Genomic DNA, 22948 nt, shown 5'->3' with positions numbered 1-22948 from the left:
ATTTAGGTGAAATGTTAAAAGCCAGATCTGTATAATTTCCATCAATGATGAGGAAGCCCCATTTTCTATAGGCTTGGTTAATTTTTAATTAAAAAGAATAATGGACCAATCAATGAAGAAATTGACTCACCCAATTCATCACCCAGAAATATCATCAGTAATTTTGAAATCTCACCTATTTGCAATGCATATGAATTATTGGGAATCACATGAAAATAAATGTGCCAAGTCTATGTTAACCCTGATACCAAACGACAACTGCTTGTTCTGTAGAAGCCCTACAAGACAAAGAAGCCATTACTTGCATTAATTAGCACAATTAGAAAAAGTCACAAAGTATATTCATTCATGCAGTGTCCACGGGGTGTCCATGAAGCCTTTTGTCCAATCAATATGTCCATCAGGCCTTTTTCCTTCCTTGGAAAGGCACGGACCAGAGTCACATAGGTCCTGACTTAAAAATAGCCTTTTTGTAAGTTTCTTAGCAAATATCTGCAGGTGCTGTTTGTACTCACTGCCCAGGAAGTGACCCAGGCCCATCTCCCTGTCTTCCCAGTCTTGTCTCCTACTCTTTACTTCTTACTTACTAACATGTCTGTCAGGCAATTATCTGGGGAACAATTTTCTTGGCAATTTGGCCTCTACATGACTATGGAAGATCTATAGTGGAATATGGCATTCTGGGGAGCCTTCCACATCCTCAGAAGCCCACGTCCCACATAGAGCAAGGTCTCTTCCTTGTAGGCACCACAATATTTTATTTTTATAATTTTTTTCTATTTCTATTTTATTTTTTCACAAAAAGTTTAAGGCGAGTTCTATTCCTTTTGAATGCTGTGGTTGTGAGCATCCTGGGAGACTGGTTTTCTTGCTTCTAGAATTTTTGCATGGAAGAGGCCTCATAGGAAGGGAGGGGGCAGTAGAAGAACGTTTAACAGAGAAACTGAGGAATTGGGCGGCAGATGGCATCTGGATGTTGAGTTTGCCCAGCACCATGTCGGGCATGGACAGATTTCAGGTTCTGCAGGTATTGAATGTCGATCATGTCCTCCAAGAATCCCTTCACATGGCCAACACCATGGGTTTCTTGAAACACACAGCACAGAGTCTTTGTCCTGTCCTAATGGCTAAAAAATGGAGGTTCAGATTTTCCATGGGGAAGGAGGATGTAGCTCCAGCAATCTTTCTAATTAGTCTGGAATGATAATTATTTAAAAATGACATAAGATTATTGAAAAACAACCCACAGCTTCAATTTAAAAAAGGAAAGAAATGATTTGTTAGATAAAGAGATTTCAGCTGCTCATTTACAAACATGAATGTGAGATGATGGGTAAGTTGATTTCCTTTATTACAGTAACCATTTTTTTTTTCTGTATATTCATGGGGCACACCCCAGAAATACACAATGAGTTTGTAAATTATAGCTGTTAAGCCATTGTGCCTGGGGGATGACCAATGGAGGGTCTTAGCAACCATCTTGCTCCCTGATTTTGAAAATTTTCAATTGACAAATAATAATCATCTACCTTTATGGGGTATGATGTTGCACGCATGCACACACACACACACACACACTTCAATCACAATATTTTCTTGCCTGATGGATTTATCAGGGCATGATCAAGAGGCCACATGGGATTTCATTTTGCTGATTTTGTACTTTCTCAGAAGTGAGGCTGATTCACTGGAGCCTTATGAATGCTGTGTTTCAGAAAATTATTCAGAACTGGTTACAGGACAAAATGTTTTGTTTTTATGAAATGAGCCAAGGGAGGGATTCCAAAATGAGAGGAAGAGAGTCCATCAACTGACATCCTGGAGATGCCCCGTTTAAGGAGACACTGGAAGATAAAATGACATCAGGCCACCAACAGAGTGGACCCTCGCAGTCCAGTGCCCAAGATGGTAGAAACACCTGATCATATCACCTGAATTTCAGAAGCCTTCATTCCCCAACTGATGGCTTCCTATTTTCTAGATTAAAAAGTTGACATTTCTCTTCCTGAATGTGTATATCTTTCCTAGGGCTGTGGTGGAGGGAGGGGGTGGTGAATCTATTCAGTTATCTACAACATGAGGCAGGATTTTTTTCAGTTCCATGAGAGAGAAAGCCAACCTATGTAATTGGTGTGATAGACAAAATAATGACCCCACAGACGTCCACATCCTAACCCCATAGCCTGTGAGTGTTACCATGCCTGGAAAAGGAACTTCTCAAGAAGGAGTATGTTAAAGATTTAAAAATCTAATTTTACATTAAATCTACTTAGATGGCACATATTTATGGTATAATGTGATGTTTCCTGCCTGTGTACAGTGTGAGTGTTTTCATCAGGTTAAACAAAACTATCTTCTCCAACATGCATTAGTTACTTGTGGTAAAAACTCTCAAAATCCTTTCTTTGTATTTTATAGAGACTTGGTGCTGGGATAGAGCCCAGGGCCTTGGACGTACCAGTAAAGGGCCTCCCACTGAGTGGCCCCCAGCCCCTCAGAGCTGTTGGAAAGGCATAGTGCACTTTGTGGTCTAGTGACCTACTGTGCGACACACCACAGAGCTTCTTTCTCCTGACTGTAACTTAATACCCACTGATGAAGCTTTTCCCACCCCCTCCTCCCCAGCCTCTGGGAACCATTGTTCTATTCTTTGTTTCTATGAGATCAATGTTTGCATTTCATGGATCACTGGGATCATGCATGTTAAGCATCTTGAGATGAGACAATCATCCTGGATTGTCCAGGTGAGCCTAAGGTCATCACCAGGGTCTTTAGGAGACTCAGATAAGGGTGGGGACACAATGATATTAAGAGGGAAGGAGGTGGATGGGAGGGAGGGAGAGAGAATCATGTAAGGTCAGCGCATAGGGAGGCATGATGGTGGAGTCTAGGAGACAGGGGAAGCATGGTCTGTGGACAGGAGGAGAGAAATCCTGCCAATACCAGGGAACGTGAGCTCTGGGAGCAGGAGTGACCCTACCGTGCTGGGTCAGGAGGCATCGGAAACAGCCTTGCTAGACAGAGTGTAGGACTCAGGTTTAGTTTTCTGTTTCCTGATACTCTTGAGCCATGTCCTGTACTGCTCCCGGACCTGCAGAGGCAACCCACGCTCTGGGTCAGCTCACAGAGAGGGGTGCGGGTGGGGAGGCATGGGTGGGAGCTGGGCAGGGGTACCTGTTGGCTGAGGAGGCAGTACACCAGGAAGATGAAGACGCCCTGCAGGCTGTTGACGATGGTGAAGAGGTAGGCCATGACGGGGGCCTGCAGGACACCCAGACACCAGGTGCAGCCCAAGATGAAGAGATGAGCCATTGCTTTAAATGTCAGCATCCTAGGTTTGGGGAGGATGGAGGCTTATAAAGCATCCACAGCAAAATTAGGCTATTCCCCTCTCCACCCTTGGATGCATCTACTCTCCCCTGTAAGCGATTTCTTGGACTGAGCTCTGATCTTTACTCTCAATGATACCTGAGAATAGAAATGCCATTTGGGGTCCAGGAGAGTGATACTTTATAAGGTTAGTTCCAAAACTCATTTTCCATGAAGATCCCTAATTTCATTAACCAGTGTTACTGAGGATGCCCTGTGCTAGGGCTTGGACATAAATCACCAAGAGGCTGTGGGCACAGGTGCACGCCTGTAGCCCCAGCTCCTCAGGAGGCTGAGGCAAGAGGATCACTTGGCCTGGGAAACACAGTGAGGCCCTATCTTAGAAAACAAACAAAGGCCAAATTTCTGTTTTCACTAATCGTATGCTCTGTTCAAGTGTCTAATACAACTAAATAATGATATGCAAAAATTTGAAAGGTTAATCAGAGGAACCCAGAATAAAGAGCAAGAATTTTACCCAAGATGCTGAGTGAAGGAACAACCCCGCCCCCTGGAGGACTGAAGTGGAGTAGCGTTTATCTACAGGGAGGAACAGTTAGTTACAGGGTGGGAAGGATTCTGAGCTGAGGGTGGGGCAGTAAGTGCAGCCTGAGATGTGGCGACTGTCAGGAGAAGAACAATGCTCTTGGCACTTTTGCTGTAGAAGAGCTGAAAAAGAGTCCAAGCATTGCTGATCAGCCAACGCCAATTCCTCCTGAGACTGAGGGAGTCACAAGCTGGGATCAGAATTGGAGGCATTTTGGGACATCAGCAGCAGAGCCCTGAGTCTGAGATGGCAGCCGTAGAAGGGCAGCCACATTTGTTAATTCTGGGCCACTCAGAAGCCCCCAAGGAGGGACACGAGGGGCTGCCCAGGCACATGGCTTTGCTCTTGGGCATCATCCACCTGTGTGGGGTTGTGTCCCCTGCTCCATCTCACCTCGTGTTCTGGAGGGTGGACACATCTCTGTTGATGGAGGACAGCTTGGTCTTCACAATCCAGAGGGTCATCAGGAAGAAAACCAAATTGACCTTCAAGAAACCACAAAGGAAAGACAGCAGCATGAATCTGACATAATTTTCCTGTGTACATATATGACAGCATCACAGTGAATCCCACCATCATGTACATTCACGAGAATGGGCTCCTAACTAGATAAGGTATATTCCATGCTTGTGTAATTGTATCAGAATGGATTCTACCGTCACGTATAACTAAAAACGAACCAGGAGGTTTATAAATATCTTCTTTTCTCTTTTGCAGTTCTGGGGAGGGAACCCAGACCCTAGTGCATGCCAGGCAAGCTCTCTGCCCTTAAGCTATATCCCCATCAGGGAAAGTTTTATTGAATAAAAATTTAAATCTGTTATCTTTGCATTCTAGCCCTTGCAGCATCATTTACACCAAAGTGGCTTTTAGTATTTGACAATAGCGTTAAAATTTGTAGATGCAGAAGTCTTGGAAAACCCAACCCAACCCTTAACAATCCAGGATAGTCCTGTTCTCATCACCATCCTTATAATCCTGCTCTTTAGTGACCCTCATGTGGACAGCAAGGAACTCTGATGACATCACTCACACAAGAGATGGCATAGGCGGGTCCAAGGAAGCCCCACACAAACCCCTGTTCTGGATTGAGCCAGCACCTGAGCAAGAGAGAGAACAACATCACTTTGCTGTGTTCATGTAGGACTCCATGACCAGAGTCACTCCACACCACACACAACCACAAGGACAGGAAGCCAGACTCCCTGTATGTGTGATATGTCACAGTACACTCTACTGCTTAAGCTCTGAAATACTCAAAATGCTACTTTGGTTCAAGTGATGGCTGTGGACATGCTCGGGAGGAGAAGGACAAGTGGGGTCCGCATTTACCGAGCAGGGGTGCCATACAGGTGAGGTCTGGCTGCTGCAGACACGGCCACGATGGCGGCTGGGACTCCGTAGCCCACAGGGAACATGAGCCTCCTCATGAGCCTGTTTCTGCTGGAGGAACTGAGCACAGTCAGGTTCCGTGCCGTGAGGAAGAGGAACAGCCCCTCCAGCAGCATCCAGGTGAAGGAGGCCAGGTAGAGGTAGTGCAGGGCGCCCGCGGTGACCGCGCACAGCACCTGGGGAGGAGAGAGACCCTGGGGCAGCGTCAGGGTGTGCCGTGGCCCAGCAGGCCTCCTGCGCCCTGTGGCGGGGAATTCTGCTGTGCACCAGGCGCTGCACTGTGGTGCTTCAGCCATGGGCTGCGTGTGTGCTCCCATAGATCACAGCAGAGCTGGAAAGGGCCTCCTGCCTAGTGACTTCACAACCTTCCAGCACTGCCCTGCTGAGTTCCTCATGCAGTAGTGGTGACGTCACAGCTTCCCAGCGCCGCCTTGTGGCATTCCTCATGCAGTAGTGGGGATGCTCTTGTGAACCAACCCCTGCACTGCTGGTTATGGAACAGCAGGGTTACACAAGGAGGACACGCAGGACCTACTACTTACAAATGGCATCCAATGGTCATGTGACAGCTTATGCATTTACTGCACTATGCTTTTCACATTATTTTAGAAGTGACTGTAGTTCACAGGGCTTAGTATCTTGTCTCCAAATGGTGCTGATCCTGGGAACAGCTAAGGGCGCACATTGAATGACAGTATCAGTAGCTGGATATTCTCCCATCCCTGGGCTCTTAAGAGACAGAAGGTCACTAAAGAATACTGTGCATCAAAGCAGAGAAGATAATCAACCCAGAAGGTGGTCAGACCTACAAGCAGCAGGAAAGAGCAAGGAGCACACCCCACAGCCCACAGCACTCCAACAACCGACTCTGTAGGCACGACAGCAGAGCAAATGTTGGAGAAGAATTTAGAAAGCTCCTAGTTACAATGTTGAACGAGCTGAAAGAAGACGTAAGGGATGAACCTGGAGAAGATACAGGAAGTGGAGGATCATTTCAATGAAGCCAGATTCTAAAAACGAATAAAATAGAAATTCTGAAAACAAAGGACTCGATTAACCAAATTAAAAATTAAAAACCTCCTGTTTCTCCTGGTAAAAAGTGTCTGGTGTAAAACGGGGTGCCGCGTGACACCTGCCCAGTTGCCTCCTTCGTGTCTCCTGATTGAATCAGGAGGCCACGTATGGTGATTGACGGATGCCATCTATAGTTTGTGTCAGTTCACCCTACATGGTCCCCTAATGAAGGGACTTCCCCAGAATGCAAGCCCTGTTGCTAAGCAACAAGAGATGTAGGTGATGGGGTTGTAAGGAGGGTTCATTTTCTCGTTGAATCCATCAACGTGAAATGGGCATCGACCTCCTATGGACTTCCCTGGGACCCAGGCTGTTTGATTAGGAGCCCGGCAGCCTGGCTCCTGAGTTCAAGCACCCCTGGGAGGGCGGGGCGGGGACACCTGGGTACCTTGGGCTGGGTTCTGTTGATGGCCGTGAGGAAGAGCAGGTGGGCCAGCAGGAGGCAGAGCGAGAGCTGCAGGTGCAGGGAGGTGCTGGTGTTCTGGATGGCTCTGCACAGGAGGAAGGTGAGGGCCGCCAGGAGCAGGCACAGCAGCGACACGCCCAGCCCCACGCAGGTGATGACGCTCAGCACGGGGTCGTCGTCCTGGGGTAGAGGGAGGAGCCTTCACAGCTACGTGCCCTGCTGTGGGGTAGGAACCCCTCCGCTATCTGTGTCATTTGGTGCAGCAGATTCAGGAATGCAGGGACCGGGTCCAGGTGTGAAGCTGATGGGGGAGGGGCTCCAGGTTCAGAAGGTTGGACTGTAAGTTTTTCTGAATGGAGCAGCTAAGTGGCTAGAAGGGCCCGGATGTGTAGAATCCTTACTGAGGGAGGAGACCCGGGATTCCTGACTTTGGGGCACAGTAAGGTGTCTGTTGATATGTAAGTGGGTGTGTGTGAAGCCCATGCTGAGGGTCCCTCTGTCCTGTCCCATGAGGCCACAGGGCACAACATGAACCTCAGGGTCCAGGTGTTAACCTCCCATCCCAGACACCACTGGCCTCAGTCCAGCTCTGCCTGTGCCTTACTGGCCACAAGTCCCTGTGAAGTTAGAATTAGATTCTTGCTTAAAAATTAAAATTAATGATAACAGTAACTTAAAATTCACCTTTCCCCCACTTCTTTCTGAAAATCATCTTAAAGCCTTGAGGATATTTAAAAGCCCACCATCAATTCTATTTCAATGTAATTGAGGGGAAGAGGAGTAAAGAGGAAAGAGGGAGGGGAAATGTTCAAATGATAAACAATGAAGGTAAAATTTCAAAGCAGGTGCATCTGGATCAAGTGCACACAGATGTTGTTTGTGTGGATTTTGTTTTTGCAACATATCTGTCAATTTGAAATGGTTTCCCAAGAAAATGTTTGAAAACAAAGTACAAACCCTGCAGGTGACATTTGTGCATGCTACATTTGAGACCTTGGTGCAAAGACAAAATTGGGAAATTAGGAGGCAGGCAGGGGAGGAGCAGAGGGAAAGAATGACACCTGATAAATGAAATGGAGGCAAAACTTTCAAAATAGATGGCTCTGGGTAAAGAGTAATGGGGTGGTGGGTTTTCTTTTCATTTCCTTATGGTTTTAAGAGGACCTGGAGAAATAGGTGGGAAAGTGTAAATTTTAAGTTATCATTAACTTCCTTCCTTTAACCAAGTATCTGATCTGTTTATTCTATTTTTGTTCTTGAAACATATCTAAAAAAATGAAATTGCTTCCTAAGAAAGCATTTAAAAATAAACAGTCCTTCAGGTGATATTAACATGTGTTGAATTTTGAGATCATCTGATATAAAGACAAAATCTAATTTCCGTAATATATAAAAAGCTCCTGAAAATCAACAGCACATATTTCAATAAGCCAATAGGAAGATGGACCAAGGATATGCAAAAATTGTTTACAGAGGCAGAAATAGAAATGGTTCTTAAAGAAGATGTTCCATTCCACTCCTGCTAAAAGGACACAAGTATTTCCCTAGATATATTGACCTCTCACATAGACAAGGACCCCCAAAACTTGATAGTTAACCCTGCAGTGAGGTGTAAGTCATCACCCACCTTCATGTAATCCTGGTGGGATTGTTACCAGATTCAGCCTCTCTTTGTTGAAATGTGGCAGTGTCTATTTATGTGCAGTCATGAATTAGAACAAATAGACATTCTGCATGCACACTCAAATAGGAGATAAATGAAGCATGTGGACATTTTTGCAATATTCTTTGTGTTAACAAATGATAAGAATTTGACAGTCTATTTACAGTCGATTCACACAATGGAATGCAATGTGTCCTTAGAAGTAATGGTGAAGCCGTTAGTACACAGCGTTTGAAGAATCTCCAACATGTAAAGAAAAAAAAAATGTAAACCACATGAGCAAATATAGCTGCCAACATTATGAGGATGAAAAGAACCAAAGAATAAACTCAGGGGGGCTGGGGTTACAGCGGTAGAGCGCTTGCCTGGCACTTGTGAGGTTCTGGGTATGATGCTCAGCACTACATTAAAAAATAAATCAAATAAAGATATTGTGTCCATCTTTAAAAATAATCTAAAAAAGAATAAACACAGGTGTTTTGTGGATATGCCTGAGACAGCCCTAGGAGAGTGCAGGGGACACTGAGAGCCCTGGTTGTCTGAGGCTGGAGGAACTCGATGCCTAAGGGTGGGGGTGGGAGACCCAGCCATGTTTCCTCTCTCATCCAGTCTGAAATTTGAAGCGTAAACACATGCCTCTTGCATGAATAAAGAAGCAGTTGACACATGAGCGTGTGCTACTGGGTGAGGTGGCAGCGAGGTCTTGGAATATGCAGACTCCTGGGGCGGAGGCACTTGGCTGAGATTTTTGTCATGCTCACAGTCACAGGGTGTTCACAGTAAATACCCATAATGTGAGCTCACCTAAGAGTCTGAACCTGGGGAAGCAGAATTGCCTACTCACCTGGCTAGAGGAGGAGGTAAACAGCCCCCGGTCCAGCCATCCTCCCTGACTCTTCTGACCCCCTCTGACCTCAACTTCACCAGACCTTCCTTTTTTGTAAACCTGAAACCCCAATTACCGTTGTCTTACAGACCCTGGTGGTAAGTAGAATTCTAACTTGGTCTTTGTATGTCCACCCCCTGCTGTTACACAAACCTTCTTCTAATTCTTCAATTCTCTGATAAACTAGGTGTTGCTGTAGAGGGATTTTGCAGGTGGAATTTGGGTCTCTATCTGTTGACTTTTAGATTAGGGAGTTTATTCTCCTGGATCTGGTCTGATCAGGCAATTGCTTTAAAGATCTGGACTCTTCTTGGGAAAACAGTTTCAAAACTTGAGATGGATTCCATACGATGGACATTTTCATGCTGGTTTTCAGATGGGAACACTGGTTTTTGTGAGAAAATCTACAAGAGGGCCATAGGAGAGGAAATGTGGGTGGCTCTTAGGAACTGAGTGTGGTCCCCCCTGACAGCTGCTAAGAGAAGGGAACTGAACTCTTCCTGCAACCAGGGAGCTGGAGGAGGGCTGCAAGACCCAGGAGAGACTGCGGCCCTGGCTGATGTGGTCTTGTCAGTCTTTTAGAATCTGTACAAGGAACTCATCCCCCTGTGCTGGGTTGCTGACCCACAGAAACCGCAAGGGAACAAATTGATTTCACTTCAGCAACAACATTTGCATAAGTGTGTTTTGCAGCAATCAATGCTGAAGGCAGCCTCTCACCTGCACGTGGTAGTGGGCCATGAGGACGGCAAAGCTGCTGAGGTGGGTACAGTGGCAGGTGGTGCTGCCATCTCCAGTGCCCACTGTTCTGCAGCCTGCAGTGGCCCAGTGACCACATCCATTCTGGCTGTGGTCCCAGAAGACACAGAGCACCTCATGCCTTGGTGCAGGTGTCACCAGCTGTAGTAACAGGACAGGGGTGTGAGCTGGTCTTCCTGTGCTCAGAGATGCTGACCCAGGAAGGGCTGGCTTTCCTGTGTGGGGTGCACCTGTGGGGAGTCCTGCTGAACCTCAAGGTTAAGAGGACAACAAGGGTGTGCCTGGGCCTGGGGCTCTTCCCACACCTTGGTCCTCACCCCCCCACTCACATTGTGGGAGAAGGTGAAGGTAACTGATGAGCTGAGGTTCTGGGTGTTGTTGCTGCTCAAAAAGGCTGAGATGACATCTGAGAGCAGGACAGAGGAGACTCTCGGCAGCAAGTCCTTGTGTGTCCCATGGGGAGCCACCTGCTTCTCAGGCTCCAGGACTAGGGGAGCCTCGGCCAGCAGCTTGGCCATCCCTGGGGTGGAGACCAAGCCCACCACAGAAGGGCCTGTAGGACGAGGCCACGGGTGAGTCTCAGGGTCTCCTCCAGGGCCTCCCCCTTAGATGGCCTCTCCTCCTTTTGAATTGTTGTATTATAATGATACATAATAGTGGGACTTGCTGCTCCACATTCACACGTGCACACAACAGAATGTGGCCTCATCCCTCCCCAGAACCTCCCCTTTGGATGCTCTTCTAGTGACCTCTTCCCACCCACATCACCCTTTAGTCTTTAATTCTGTATTTTGGGCATCTTTTTCCATCCTGAGGCCTCTTCCAAACAGGATGGTACTGGTGTAAGGTGGATATCCCACCTTTTCCCCATCTCAGATGTTACCTCTGTGAGCAGATTCCTGTGCCAGATTCCAGTTCAGCTGCATCTTTGCCTGATTCTGACTCAAGGTGACATTGCCATCTCCTCGCTCCTGCACCTCTAGGGACAGTTCTATGATTTGTGGGAATAAGAAGAGTTATGTTAGGAATATATATGTGTATATGTGAATATTGTATATGTACATGGGTATGTCCATATATCAAGGACCTACGTGTAAGTTCCAATTCACTATAACCACATACATGCATATATGTACATAATAATTCTTTGTTTCTTCAGATTTTATGTATATGTGTATATATGTGTTATGCATACATGTGTATAAACATATACATATATGAAATCTGAAGTTACAAAAAATTATAACAGTAAGAGCAAAATGTGCACCAACAAATTATATAACCTATATGAAATGGATAAATTCTTATGGACACACAAACTACCAAACTGACTCAAGAATAAGTAGAAAATCTGAAGAGACATTAATGGATAAGAATATTGAATCAATAATGAAAAACCTCCCTGATGAACATCCCAGATCAGATGGCTTTGATTGTGAATTTTACCAGCCTTTTATGTTAAACTGAACAGAAATTCTTTGAATTCTTTCTAAACTCTTTCAAACAATAGAAGAGGGGAGAGCATCTAGTAATTCCTGGAGGCCAATATTAGTCTGATGCCAAAACCAGATAAAGATATCCCGAGAAAAGAAAACAAGAGACCTATATCTCTCATGAACATAGACACAACAATCTCTTACAAAATATTAGGAATAAATTTAACTTAGAGACTCAGGACTTGTACATAGAGAACTACAGGGATTTGAAAGGCATTAAAGACCCCAAATGAATACAAGGACACCTTGTGTTCATGGATGGGGAAACTATATTGGTAAGACGGCCACATGCCCCAAAGAGATCTACAGGGTCAATGTCATCCCTATCCATGTCCCAACAGCCATTAATATTATAATTTGCTTAAATAGAAAAACTCACCTTAAAACTAACATAGCATTTCAAGAGATCCAAGTAGTTAAAGCATGGCTGAAAAGAGCAACAAAGGGGGAGAACTCACACTTCTTTATTTCAGAACTGACGGCAAATGAGCAGAGCCCAAAGCAGCGTGGTACTGGCATGAAGACAGAGGGAAAGGTGAACCCAGAAATAAACCTACACCTCTGTGGTCAATTGCCTTTCAGCCAGGGGACCAAGACTATTCAATGGGCATAAGAACAGTCTCTTCAATGATTGATGAGGGATTACTGGATATCCAAGGAAAAAGAAGGAAGTGGGACCCCTACCTCACACCACACACACAGATTAACTCAAAATAGAACAAAGTCTAAGAACTGAAGCCCATAGGAAGAAATATAGTGGTGTATTTCTGACCCTGGATTTAGCAATTGATTGTTAGATATGACACTGAATGTACAAGCCATGAAGGAGAAAGTAGATAAATTAGACGTCCTCAAAATTCAAAACATCTGACATTAAAGTGACATGGTACCAAAGATATTAAAACATGTGGCAGCCACTCTGAATGATTCACATTGTCCTTCCCTGAGTGGAGAGGCTTTGACTGGTCACTACATCTCACAGTGACCTGGACATTGTCCTGGTCTGGAGTTTGAGGACATGTCTTCAGACGTAGGCATGTCACCCCATGGATTGAGCTATGCTCATCTGTACCTTTGTGATACTATCTCTTTGCCCTGTTTTAGATGAAATATTTCATGGAAACACCCTTTGTGTGCCCCTTTTCTTGCTCTGCCTTTGGGAGTGGCCCTCCTAGATGTCAGTCAACTTGCTGACAGCAGACATCAGGAAGCTAGACTCAACCTCCTGAAACCTGTCCCCTTGACTCATTTAAATGGCTTCTCCTCAATAAAAGGGGTCAGCACCTGATCCCTCTCTTTCCATGGACCCCTAAGGTCAGAGGAGCTATCACAGGACCCCAAAGAAAAAGGTATGTCTGTCTCTTGTGTGATTATTTCTTGCAGCCCAGTTCATCTGGAGCGACCCTGAGTGTTTTAGTTGTGAGGAACACGACCAAGAGATAATCCATAGGATGGAGAAAGCATTTCCAAGGTGCACATCTCATCTCCTGTCAAAATAGATGAAAAGCTCTTACAACTCAACAACCAAAGGACCAACCCAATCACAAATGCACAAAGGATCTGAACAGACATTTCTATAAAAAGATCCACAAATGGCCCAGAGGCTCATGAAAAGATGCTAACCATCACCCGTCACCAGGGAGATGCAACTCAACCAGTAATGAGACATCACCTCACATGCACTAGAACAGCCGTGATAAAAACCAAATGAATCAGAAGTAACATGTTTAGCTGAGGCCATGGAGAGGCCACTCTTGCAACCCTCTGGTGGTGCTATGAAATAGTGTGGCCACTCTGCAAACTGTCTGGTGGTTCCCCCAAAACTACACATGGAATTACCATGTTACCTACCAAATCCAGTCCTTACAGATACACCAAAGCACTGAGAAGAGTTATTCAAACAAACACTTATACATCAATATTCACAATAGCCAAGAAGTGGAACCAACCCAGATGTTCATCAGTGGCTGAGTGGGTCAGCTCAACACCCATAGGATGCAATCATATTCAGCCATGAAAAGGGATGGAGTGATGCTATGCCATGCTCAACAGGATCATTCTAGGAGAAAGAAGCTAGAGGGACAGGTCACACTTTGTATGATTGCTTTTTACTAAATGGTGGAATAGGCAGCCCCATTAAGACAGCAAGCAGGTGAGTGGATGCCAGGGTTGGGGGAGGGGAGGAATGAGGGATGAAAGCCGAGGAGGCACTGTGTTTGATTTTGGAGAAAACTGTCTTAGAAATGGAGGTGATGGCTGCATCAGTTTGTGAATGTTCTTGATTCCACTGAAATGTCAAACTGGTGGATTTTAAATGGTGAACTTAATTGGTGAAATTGTTAAGTGAATTTTACCACAAACAGTGAATACCTTATCAAGCAAGATTAATTTATATTACTCCAAAATAGTTTTTTGAAGCTGTTTCTATTTTGTAACATAAAATTCTTTAAATGTTTTTTTTTAGTTGTAGATGGACACAATACCTTTGCTTTATTCACTTATTTGTATGTGGTGCTGAGGATCAAACCCTGTGCCTCTAGGCAAGTGCTCTACCACTGAGCTACAACCCCAGCCCCCTAAAATCCCTTATTGTCATTTTCTGCTGATAATGTATACTATACTGTAAATGTGTACTATTTTTGGTTTTCTGCCTTTTTCACTGTTGTGATTATTTATGTGAGTCACTGAGGTACAGTGTTGCCACTCAGCTCTAGTGGGATCAGAAGAGGATGAGGCTAGGAACAGGGGCTGGTGCAGACCCAGGGACTTACGTGTGCCTGCAGAATAATTGAAGGTTGCTGTCCCCTCAGGCAGACCCCTGCTCAGGTGTCTCAGGTCACTCTCCAGGTCTGCCAGCAGGTGAGTGGCCACACAGTGCTTCTGTGAGGGGGGCAGGTTCTCCAGGTCCCCAGGGGTCTCCAACAGCTCATCCACATCCTGCATGATCCTCTGGAGGGATGGGGGCACAGAGCAGGTGGACTTGGGCCAGAAGGTCCACATGAAGAGCTTGAGTACTCAGCCCCAGAGAGCAGACCCAGACACTGTCCAGTTGGGGATAGAGAGAGCATGGTTTGGGACTCCCTGTGTCGTCCTTGCTCCTCAGAGGTCAGCCCTGGTTTGTGATTGTCAAGGATGACAAAACCCAAGACCAGGATGAGAGCAAGAGGACAGACAGTGCACGTGGGCGTCCAACAGTGTGTGTGGCTCCCAGTGTCCTATTCCACCTGCCCTGGGAGAGTGGCCAGCTCAGAGCAGGACCCCACTGTGCTTGGGCCTGTTCCCTTTCCCCCAGACCACAGCTGCCCCCCCTCTATGGGAGGTCTCCCCCTACTTCCCCTGGATCCTGCCCTTACCTGGATGGTGTCCTTGGCCTCGACTGGCTTGAAATCCCTGTGCAGATTGTTGACTTTGTCAAAGAAGCGGGAGAGACTCTGGGGAGGTGAGATGAGGGGTCACTGGTGGGTGGGAAGCTCAGGGTCAAGGGGTGGACAGGGTGCTGCCCTAGTGATTCCCACCTCCCTGTCCTGGCTGAGGCGCTCACCTGGCTGTGGACTCCAGGGGGCAGAGGCCAGGTGAAGAACGGCATGACTGCAGGGACAGGACAGTGGTTCATTAGGAGGTGTGCACGTGTGCGTGTGTGGGTGTGTTTGAGCATGTGCACGTGGGTGTGCACGTGTGTGTGGGGTGGGGGAGGTTCTGGGGTCAGGGCAGGCTGGGTACCTTTGCAGATGGTGCTGTTCCGGCCATTGATTCTCCGAGGAATCAGCTCCCAGCCTGGGCGGCAGTGGCACTGGTATGATCCCAGGGTGTTGGTGCAGATGGTGGACTGGTGGCACTGATGCTGCCCGGAGCTGCACTCATCCACATCTGGGGACACAGACAGAGAGTTTGGTCCCCACCTGAGCCACGACCAGTGCTCTCTGCCATCTGAACTCCATTCCCTTCTTCCCGCCATCAGTGCCCTGCCTGGACTGTGGTGCGGCCACCTGGAGACCCACACCCTTGTGAGGTGGGCGCCAGATCAAGGGGTGTGCGAGGCCCTGTGCGCTCCAAGTCTGCCCTTTGCAGGTTCAGGTTGTGAGGCTGTGGAAACTCGTCACCCAGTTAGTCACTAGCTGTAGCCCGGGGCCCCGGGAACCTCCTGTCAGACCCTAGCTCCTCCCCCCAGGACCCCATCTGTCTGTGTCCAGCCCCTGGAGCATTAGCTGGAGCAGGCGCAGGTGTCGCAGCACTGGACGTGGTCAGTTTGCCCGGGAGGGCTGCGATCCCGGCTGGTCTGCGGGCCTCTGAGTGTGGCCTCTGAGCCCGCACCTTCGCACACGGTGTTGTTGGGGCCGTTGGGGAATCCGGGGACCGGCTTCCAGCCAGGTCGGCAGCGGCACTGGTAGCCGCCCACTTGGTTGAGGCAGTGGGTGGATTTGTGGCACGGGTTTTGTCCAGAGGTGCATTCATTCACATCTAGGACAAAGCAGGGGTCAGTCCCCGCCCCTGACCCGCTCCCACACCCCCGCTCACTGCACCCACTTCTCCATCTTGTTGCCGCCACAAACCAAGGACCTCAACATGTACCTAACTAGCGACCTTCAGCTTCACCTTCAGAGCACCTCAGGTGGCCTCCCTGCATGAAGGACACAGTGATGACCCTGGTCTCCAGTTTACAGGTGCCAGGAGGGAAACTGAGCCAGGGGGTGGGACCTCCTGACCAAGGACTCTGGTCGCCCTCTTTCTGGCCATGATGGAGGCTCCTTGTCAGAACTGAAAGTGACTCTCTTCTATTCTCAGTTGACAGACCAGGGAAGAGCTGAGGCCCAGATGGCCCTGCAGCCTCCCTTAGGCTGAGCCTGAGCCCCTTGACCTGTGGGAACCTGCAGGTCTTCTACTTCCTTGGGCACAGGACCTGCCTCTGCTGCACCCCCGGCTCCTGTCCACCCTCAGGGGTCCTCCTGGGGCCCCTACCTGTGCACAGCTTCGGGTCCTCTGGGTTGATCTCAAAGCCAGGCAGACACTGGCAGGTGTAGCTGCCCTGAGTGTTGGTGCAGGTGCTGCGGCCCTTGCAGATTCTGGGGTTCTGCTTACATTCGTCCACGTCTGCAAGAGGAAGAAGAGGGGCAGGATGCGGGCAGCCGGCAGCTGCCAGGGATGTGGTTAGTGATAAGGCCCCAGGGTTAGGTCCCCAGGACAAAAACAAACAACTAGAAAACCAAAAGCCCCAGGTGCCCAGGCCCCAGCAGGTCCCACCTGCCCCCTTGATCGTCCCCAGGAATCCCCCAGCTCCTAGTGTGGCACTCAGAACTGTGGGTGGACACTGACAGGCCTTTCCAAGGTGCCCAGCTTGTCTCTGGGGAGTCTTGCTGTCACCACCCCTGGAGGAAGTTCCCCCTTATCAGAGATGGCCACAGACAGGAAATGAGGAAGCTTCTGGAAGCAGCTCCCAGCTGAGGCCCGGGGGTGTTTCCTGGCGTCTTATCTCTCCTGGTCTCTAAACGTGAGGGGAACATGCTCAGGAAGCAGGTCCCCTTTGAGTGCCACAGGGACCCACAGGACAGAGGCCTGAGGTGAATGGCCAACACAGCAGCCTCAGAGAACCCAAGACAGGAGTGAGTGACAGCTCATGGCAGACAGCCCTGGGTGTCCCAGAAATGGGCCAAAGATTCCCTGAGCCCAGAGGATTCCTGGGGTCAGGATGAGGCAGGGAGGGCTTCTGGTCTCCTGGACCCATTTTTGCACCTGAGGGTACCCTGCTGGGACCCCTCATCCAGGCTGTGTGGATCAATAGCAGGACGGGCCAGGACAGGGGCTGACGCCTAAGGGCCCCTTCCAGCCCCCAGGGTGTGATCACAGTCCCCTCCCCTGTTCCCACCTGGTAGCAATAGCTGCATATGTGTGCCATAGGTGGAGGGGATAAGGTGGTGGGTGTCGCATGGGGACAGCTGGGAATGAGGTGCAGCAGCACCCACAGGGGACCTTCCACCAACTCCCACATTTCCCCCACATCCTGGGCACAGCCTCCCCCCCTAGGTCCCTGGGTTCCCCAGTAATGAGCCACTGAGAGCCCCCACCTCAGGGATCTCTGGGGCTCCAGGCTCCTGGGGGCAGATGCAAGGAGGGCTCCAAGAGAGGAAATGGTTTTGCTGCTCCCATGCTCCTCACAGATGGCCAGTCCAGGCTTTGGACCCAGGGAGCTTATCCCTGCCTCTGACCTTGGCCTTCATACCACCCTCCCTCTCTGTGCTGGTGGGACAGTGGCCTGGAGTGGGCACCACCTGTGTCAACCAGGGCCTTGGCCCCTGGATGCCACAGGATACCTCTGTCCCAGTCCTCTGGCTGACACCCCTGGATCCAGGGGACAATGCTGAAGTGGGCGTGGAGTGGAAGCTCCTCATCCCCCCAGACCTAAGGGCAGGTGAGCACAACTCCTGTGGCCCAGGCCCTGTTCAGCTCAGAAGCCATTGCTAACAGCCCTTTCTGGGAGTCAGAACCTGCTCAGTGCCTTTGAATCTCAATCCCCTCCTTATGACTACCCCCTCTCCCCCTTTCTTCCCCTGGTGCTGGGGACTGAGCCAGGGACTCGCACCTGCTAGACAAGTGCTCTACCACTGACATATGCTCGAGTCCATGACTCCCCTTCTGCAGATGGACACACTGAAGCATAGAGAGGTGAGGTGACTTGTCTGAAGTCACGCAGTGAACCAAGAGCAAAGCTACCTCTGGTTTTGGTTTTGATTTTCTGCAGTGCTGGGGAGGGAGCCCAGGGCCCTGCTCATGCCAGGAAAGTTGTCTGCCCAGGAGCCACACCCCAGCCTCTACCTTTGTTTGTAGCTTTAGAAGATAGGGGCTCCTTCCTGTGGTTTTCTTTTTCTTTTCTCTCTCTCCCTCACTTCCCCCCACCCCAGACATGGGGTGTTTCTGTTTCCCAGGCTGGGTTGGACTCCTGGGCTCCAGTGATCCTCCTGCCTCAGCCTCCCAAGTAGCTGAGACCATAGGCACAGGCCACTGTGCCTGGCTTTTTTTTTTTTTTAACAGAAAACACCAATGATGTTGTGACATCTCACATGCCCACAGGGTTTCCTGATAAGCACCCTGGCCATCATCATGGGAAGAGATATCAGATTGGGGCCAAGCAGCTGGTCCTAGAGTGCCCTGACCCTCCCCTGCCTCTGGTGCTGGTGACACGTGCACGCACAGCTGCCCCATCTCACAGTCCAGGCGCTGAGGCTATAACTGAGTGCTGTCCCCAGATCAGCTCTGGTGCCCTGAACTGCATGTGGGGTCGGGGTGAGGGTCAGGCCTTACCTTGACATGTGTTCTCTCTCTCATTAGTGAACTTTTTTGCCCCAGAAAGGAGCCCATAGCCTGGGCTGCACATGCAGTAGTAGCTCCCCTCCACATTCTGGCAGTCAGAATAATTTCCACAGGACACTTTCATGGGTGGCACACATTCATTGATGTCTGCAACATAACAGGAACAAGGGTCACCTCCCAAAGGTGTGTGGTCTCTCAGGCAAGAGACTCCTGTTCCCTAGCTGGCCACCCAGCATGGGGTTTCATGTGGAGTTAGTATCTATTGGAGAGAATCTTGGGATTCACTGCTGAGACTGTGCTTTGCCTGGAGCAAGCCTTTCCTGAAGACCACACAGTCTGCTCTGTTCAACTCAGTCCTCTGGCTGACACTCCCAGTTTGGACACAGGGGACAATGCCAAGGTTGGGGGTGGGTTATAAGCTGAGAGTCACCTTCCCCAGACCTAAGGGCAGGCTGAGACCAACTCCTGGGGCCCAGGTCCTCTCTGAGCAGGAAGCCATGTGATTTCCTGGTCTCTCTGCCATCTTACTCTTTCCTTTATCTTTTTTGTCTTTGATGATGGCCTTGAGGTCAAAAGCTCAGCCCTTGAACTTTACCCATGACCACAGTTGCACTGGGCACCCGCAGTCTCTGATGTGCCCTGCCCCTCCCCCATCCTCTTTACCATCACAGATCTCCAGGGGGTCAGTGAAGATCTCTGTAGATGAAGAGGCAAACCCTGGCTTGCAGCGACAGGCAGTGGCATTGACACATTCCGAGTTAGGAGGGCACCGGGGGTTACAGGCTGTGGGGGCACAGACTGGTTAGAGGCTGGGAAGGGGCAATGTGGTCCCCAGAGGAGGGTCCTAGGAGGTGGGGAGATGCCCTGAGCCTCCCTGCCCAGGCCTCTCCTCCCTGGGCTGCGGGTGCAGGGCCCCTCCCAGGCTCAGGCTGTGGACAGGCTGCTCCCCCCACACTCACCCTGAGAGCCCTGGGCTCTGGCTCTGGAGAGACTCAGCAGGACACACAGCAGCCCTGTGACACAGAGAGGGCAGGTCAGCGGCCCAGCAGGCAGAGGAGGCTGGAGGTGATGCACTGGAGGGCAGGGGCTGTGGACCCTCCTGGGCTCAGACCTGGTCCACTCCTCAGAGGGAGCCCAGGTGGCGCCTCCCAGAGGGTCTGGGGGATGGGAAGGGGGCTGAGCCTGGCAAGCTCTGGGCTCCAGCCGTGGCTCTCCTGGCCTGTGGGTGGGGGACTGGAGCCTGGTGGCCCTGGTTCAGACCCTGGAGCACAGGCAGGCTGCCTCACTGCCCTGCCTCAGTTTCCCTTTCTGTAGAGTGGGGACAAGATGACACCCACGTCCTAGGGTCATGGGAACAAACCCCAGTGTGTCAGGGTGTTTACTACCATCGCTGACCTTTAGGTGGGAAGGGAGGGTCAGGGCCAGCTGTTCTCTCAGGTCCCCTACCTGGTTTCTCAGGTGCTCTGGCCCTGTCCCCTTCCTCAGGGACACACACCACACCAGCCACCTGGCCTGCAGCTGTGGTTGGAGCACCTGAGAGCCACATCTGACACCACCACTGTCAGCCCCATGGCCTGTCCTGGGACCCCGTGGTGCCCTATTACCCCCCAACAGGAAGGTGCTGTGGGCAGGTGCTGGGCTCAGGCTGGGGGCCTCCTCCTGCTGTTCCTGCCTCTCAGCAGCTGCCCCCTCCCAGGGCACATCCTGGGGACCCTCCTCAATCAATGGGGCCTTAGGTACATGAGCCTCTTGCTCTTTAACAGAGAGACAGGCGAGGAGTCAAAGAGAGTCTGGTTCTCAATCCCTAAAATAAAGTCTAGGGGTATTGGTGGTTCCTTCTTGGTCAGTTTATCTAATGCGCTGCCTGGACAGCTGCTCAGGCTCTAAACATTGCCGTGAGGCCTTCATCAGAGGAGACCCCACTGAATGTGAAGACTGCAAGGAAAGCAGGATCCCCTCTCCTGTGGGGGGCTCATCTAACCCATGGAGGCCCTAAGAGACCAAGACTGGCCCCCTGAGGAGGACGGAGTTCTGGCCCAGACTGCTTCTGGACCTGAGATGGAACATCAGCTCCTCCCTGGTCTCCATCCTGCCACCTCCTCCCTGGTCTCCATCCTGCACCTACTTGGCAGAGTCTGGACTTCTCAGCCTGCACAATTGCATGAGCCATGTCCAAAAAATAACCATCTTACCCTCTCTCTGTAGTGCCCCATTGGTCCTGTTTATCCAGAGAGCCCAATGGACAAATGCCCACTATGTCCTAAAGTTTGAGCTAGGGAGGAACTTTGTAATAACAACTTTCTTCTTTGAGAACTTAATAATTAAAAAAAAAAGAGCTGAGATTCTTTACAAATACCCTGCCTGCTCTCCCTAACAGGGACAGTGAGAAAACCAGGCAGAAATGAAGCAAAGGACTTTCTGGTGGCTCCTAGCTCCCTTTCTTGCTTGTCACACACATTTCAGGATCCCACTTACCGTGGACCAGTCTTAGACATCCGCTCCTCATGGTGCCGAGACCAGCCAGCCCAGTGATGGAGGACTTCTGGTTCTGGTTGGAGTTAAGAATGCTTCCTGTTTAAATATGACTTGTGACGAAGTTGACCACAGAGAGGAAATCATGGTCTGGGTGCTTTCTTTCTCCGATCAGTTCCCTGGTGAATTTCTCAGTTCTCAGAGGTTTGTTGCCAAATGTTTGCTTAGTTTGGGTAATAATTGTGCTGAAGATCTCCTGGGGGTGACTCCCATCTTTCAAGACAGGAAGGTGGGACATTGTGTATTAGAAGCCTCAAGCATGAAGGATCATTCTCCTGGTCTTCTTGCCCTGTAAGGACCATGGTTCAGAATGAATAGACTTATCTAGTTATTACCTATCACTAGACTTACTTGTGTAACTTACATGAAAACAAGGCTCATGATTAAATATAGAACTCAAGGCTTCAGTAGATGGGACAGGAGAAGTCAAACAGCCCAACACATGACTCTCCTCTGGGGCAGGGAGAAGGTGCATCTGTGTAAGTTTGTGTCTTACTGTTTCATTTCCACCAAAAGCACCGTGTCCCCAACCAGAGGCAAGACTTGGCATTCCCAACACTCACACCTGGAAAGTCTGAGAAGGCAGGCCCTGCAGAGCCACCTGGTCCCCATACTACTATTGTGTGTTACAAATTTTAGCATTATTTTTTCTGTATTTATCTTTTCATAATCACATTGAAATAAAATGGGTAATTGCTGTGAAAAATCAAACTATTCTTTTGAATACCCGGAAGACACCATATTCTTTGCAGTCTTTATTTTTAAGTGTACTAGTGTTCCATGCATACAATGTAGGTTTGAATGTCCCTACTACCCCCAGGTTACACCAAATTCTGTATTGCTTCCTGGCCCAATCTGCATTCACTTGCAGAAATCTCATCTGTTATGAATATGATATGTGTTCTCCCTCATAAGCCCTAAGCTGATGTTTGTAACAAATTATATTAAAAAATCTATTGAAAAAAATCTCATTACTAATGGGGTTGTTATATTTTTAAATCACTGCTCCTAAACTCAGGCTCTTCACCTTGCACCTGTAAAAGATACAATATTATACTAGAAGTATTAACTTGACAAAACCATATGCATTGTATTTCGACTTGCCTTTCCCATTCAACTTTGTGTACTGGAGGTTTTTTAAATAGCAGCATACAAGCTGTACTAGAGACAGGTGTGTCCCCTTTTTAAAATTTATACCGACATACCCTATTTATTTTGCTAGTCTTTATTGATGGTTGCTTATATGTTTCGAAATTTTTCACTCTTGCAAATATACTGCCCCAAACATAATACTTTCTGTTAACATGGGATTTTTTTTATTAGTTGCTCAAGACAATGCAATGATCTTGACATATCATACATTTGATTCAAATAGGGTATGAATTCTCGTTTTTCCACGTGTACAGATTGCAGGATCACATTGGTTATACATCCATGTGAATACATACAGCAATCCTAGTGTTCAGTTGTATTCTGCTGCCCTCTCTATCCCCCCCCCCTCCCATCAATATTCTCTACCCAT

At 48.8% G+C, this 22948-nt stretch overlaps 1 protein-coding gene across 8 annotated transcripts; it reads right to left on the bottom strand.

The window, feature by feature from the left end:
• Positions 1-61: 61 nt before the first annotated feature.
• LOC124088054 (adhesion G protein-coupled receptor E2) lies at positions 62-21492 on the bottom strand. 8 transcript variants are annotated; one of them, XM_046437387.2, is made up of 20 exons: positions 21370-21491; positions 19854-19907; positions 19558-19677; positions 18886-19041; positions 16549-16722; positions 15904-16050; positions 15313-15459; positions 15134-15180; positions 14946-15023; positions 14364-14541; positions 10980-11087; positions 10426-10649; positions 10058-10237; positions 6771-6968; positions 5249-5502; positions 4950-5016; positions 4310-4401; positions 3175-3331; positions 2981-3091; positions 62-1195 (listed from the first exon to the last, which is right to left on the bottom strand). In XM_046437387.2, the coding sequence occupies exons 1-19, from the start codon at positions 21398-21400 to the stop codon at positions 2990-2992; spliced, it is 2514 nt and encodes an 837-aa protein (XP_046293343.1). In that variant the 5' UTR covers positions 21401-21491; the 3' UTR covers positions 62-1195; positions 2981-2989. The 8 variants fall into 8 exon arrangements, 7 of the variants coding, with proteins under 7 accessions (XP_046293343.1, XP_046293344.1, XP_046293345.1 ...); XM_046437388.2 differs by having other exon boundaries at positions 62-1127; XM_046437389.2 differs by having other exon boundaries at positions 16549-16680.
• Positions 21493-22948: the final 1456 nt, after the last annotated feature.

The sequence above is a fragment of the Marmota monax genome, unplaced genomic scaffold (assembly GCF_021218885.2).
Source record: "Marmota monax isolate L192 unplaced genomic scaffold, Marmota_monax_Labrador192_F-V1.1 WCK01_AAM20220418_F8-fsc00021, whole genome shotgun sequence".
In the NCBI taxonomy this organism is placed as follows: domain Eukaryota; kingdom Metazoa; phylum Chordata; class Mammalia; order Rodentia; family Sciuridae; genus Marmota; species Marmota monax.
The sequence above is the reverse complement of the archived record's forward strand: the minus strand, read 5'-3'. Positions and strand labels throughout refer to the sequence as shown.

Bases quoted from the DNA above. Each gene is read 5' to 3' on its own strand.
- LOC124088054 (XM_046437387.2), bottom strand. From the start codon at position 21,400: ATGAGGAGCGGATGTCTAAGACTGGTCCACG. The intron at 16,051-16,548 runs GTAGGGGCCCCA...GCTTTGTCCTAG, and splicing joins GGACCCGAAGCTGTGCACAG to ATGTGAATGAATGCACCTCT. The intron at 15,024-15,133 runs GTGAGCGCCTCA...TCACCTCCCCAG, and splicing joins CCCCTGGAGTCCACAGCCAG to AGTCTCTCCCGCTTCTTTGA.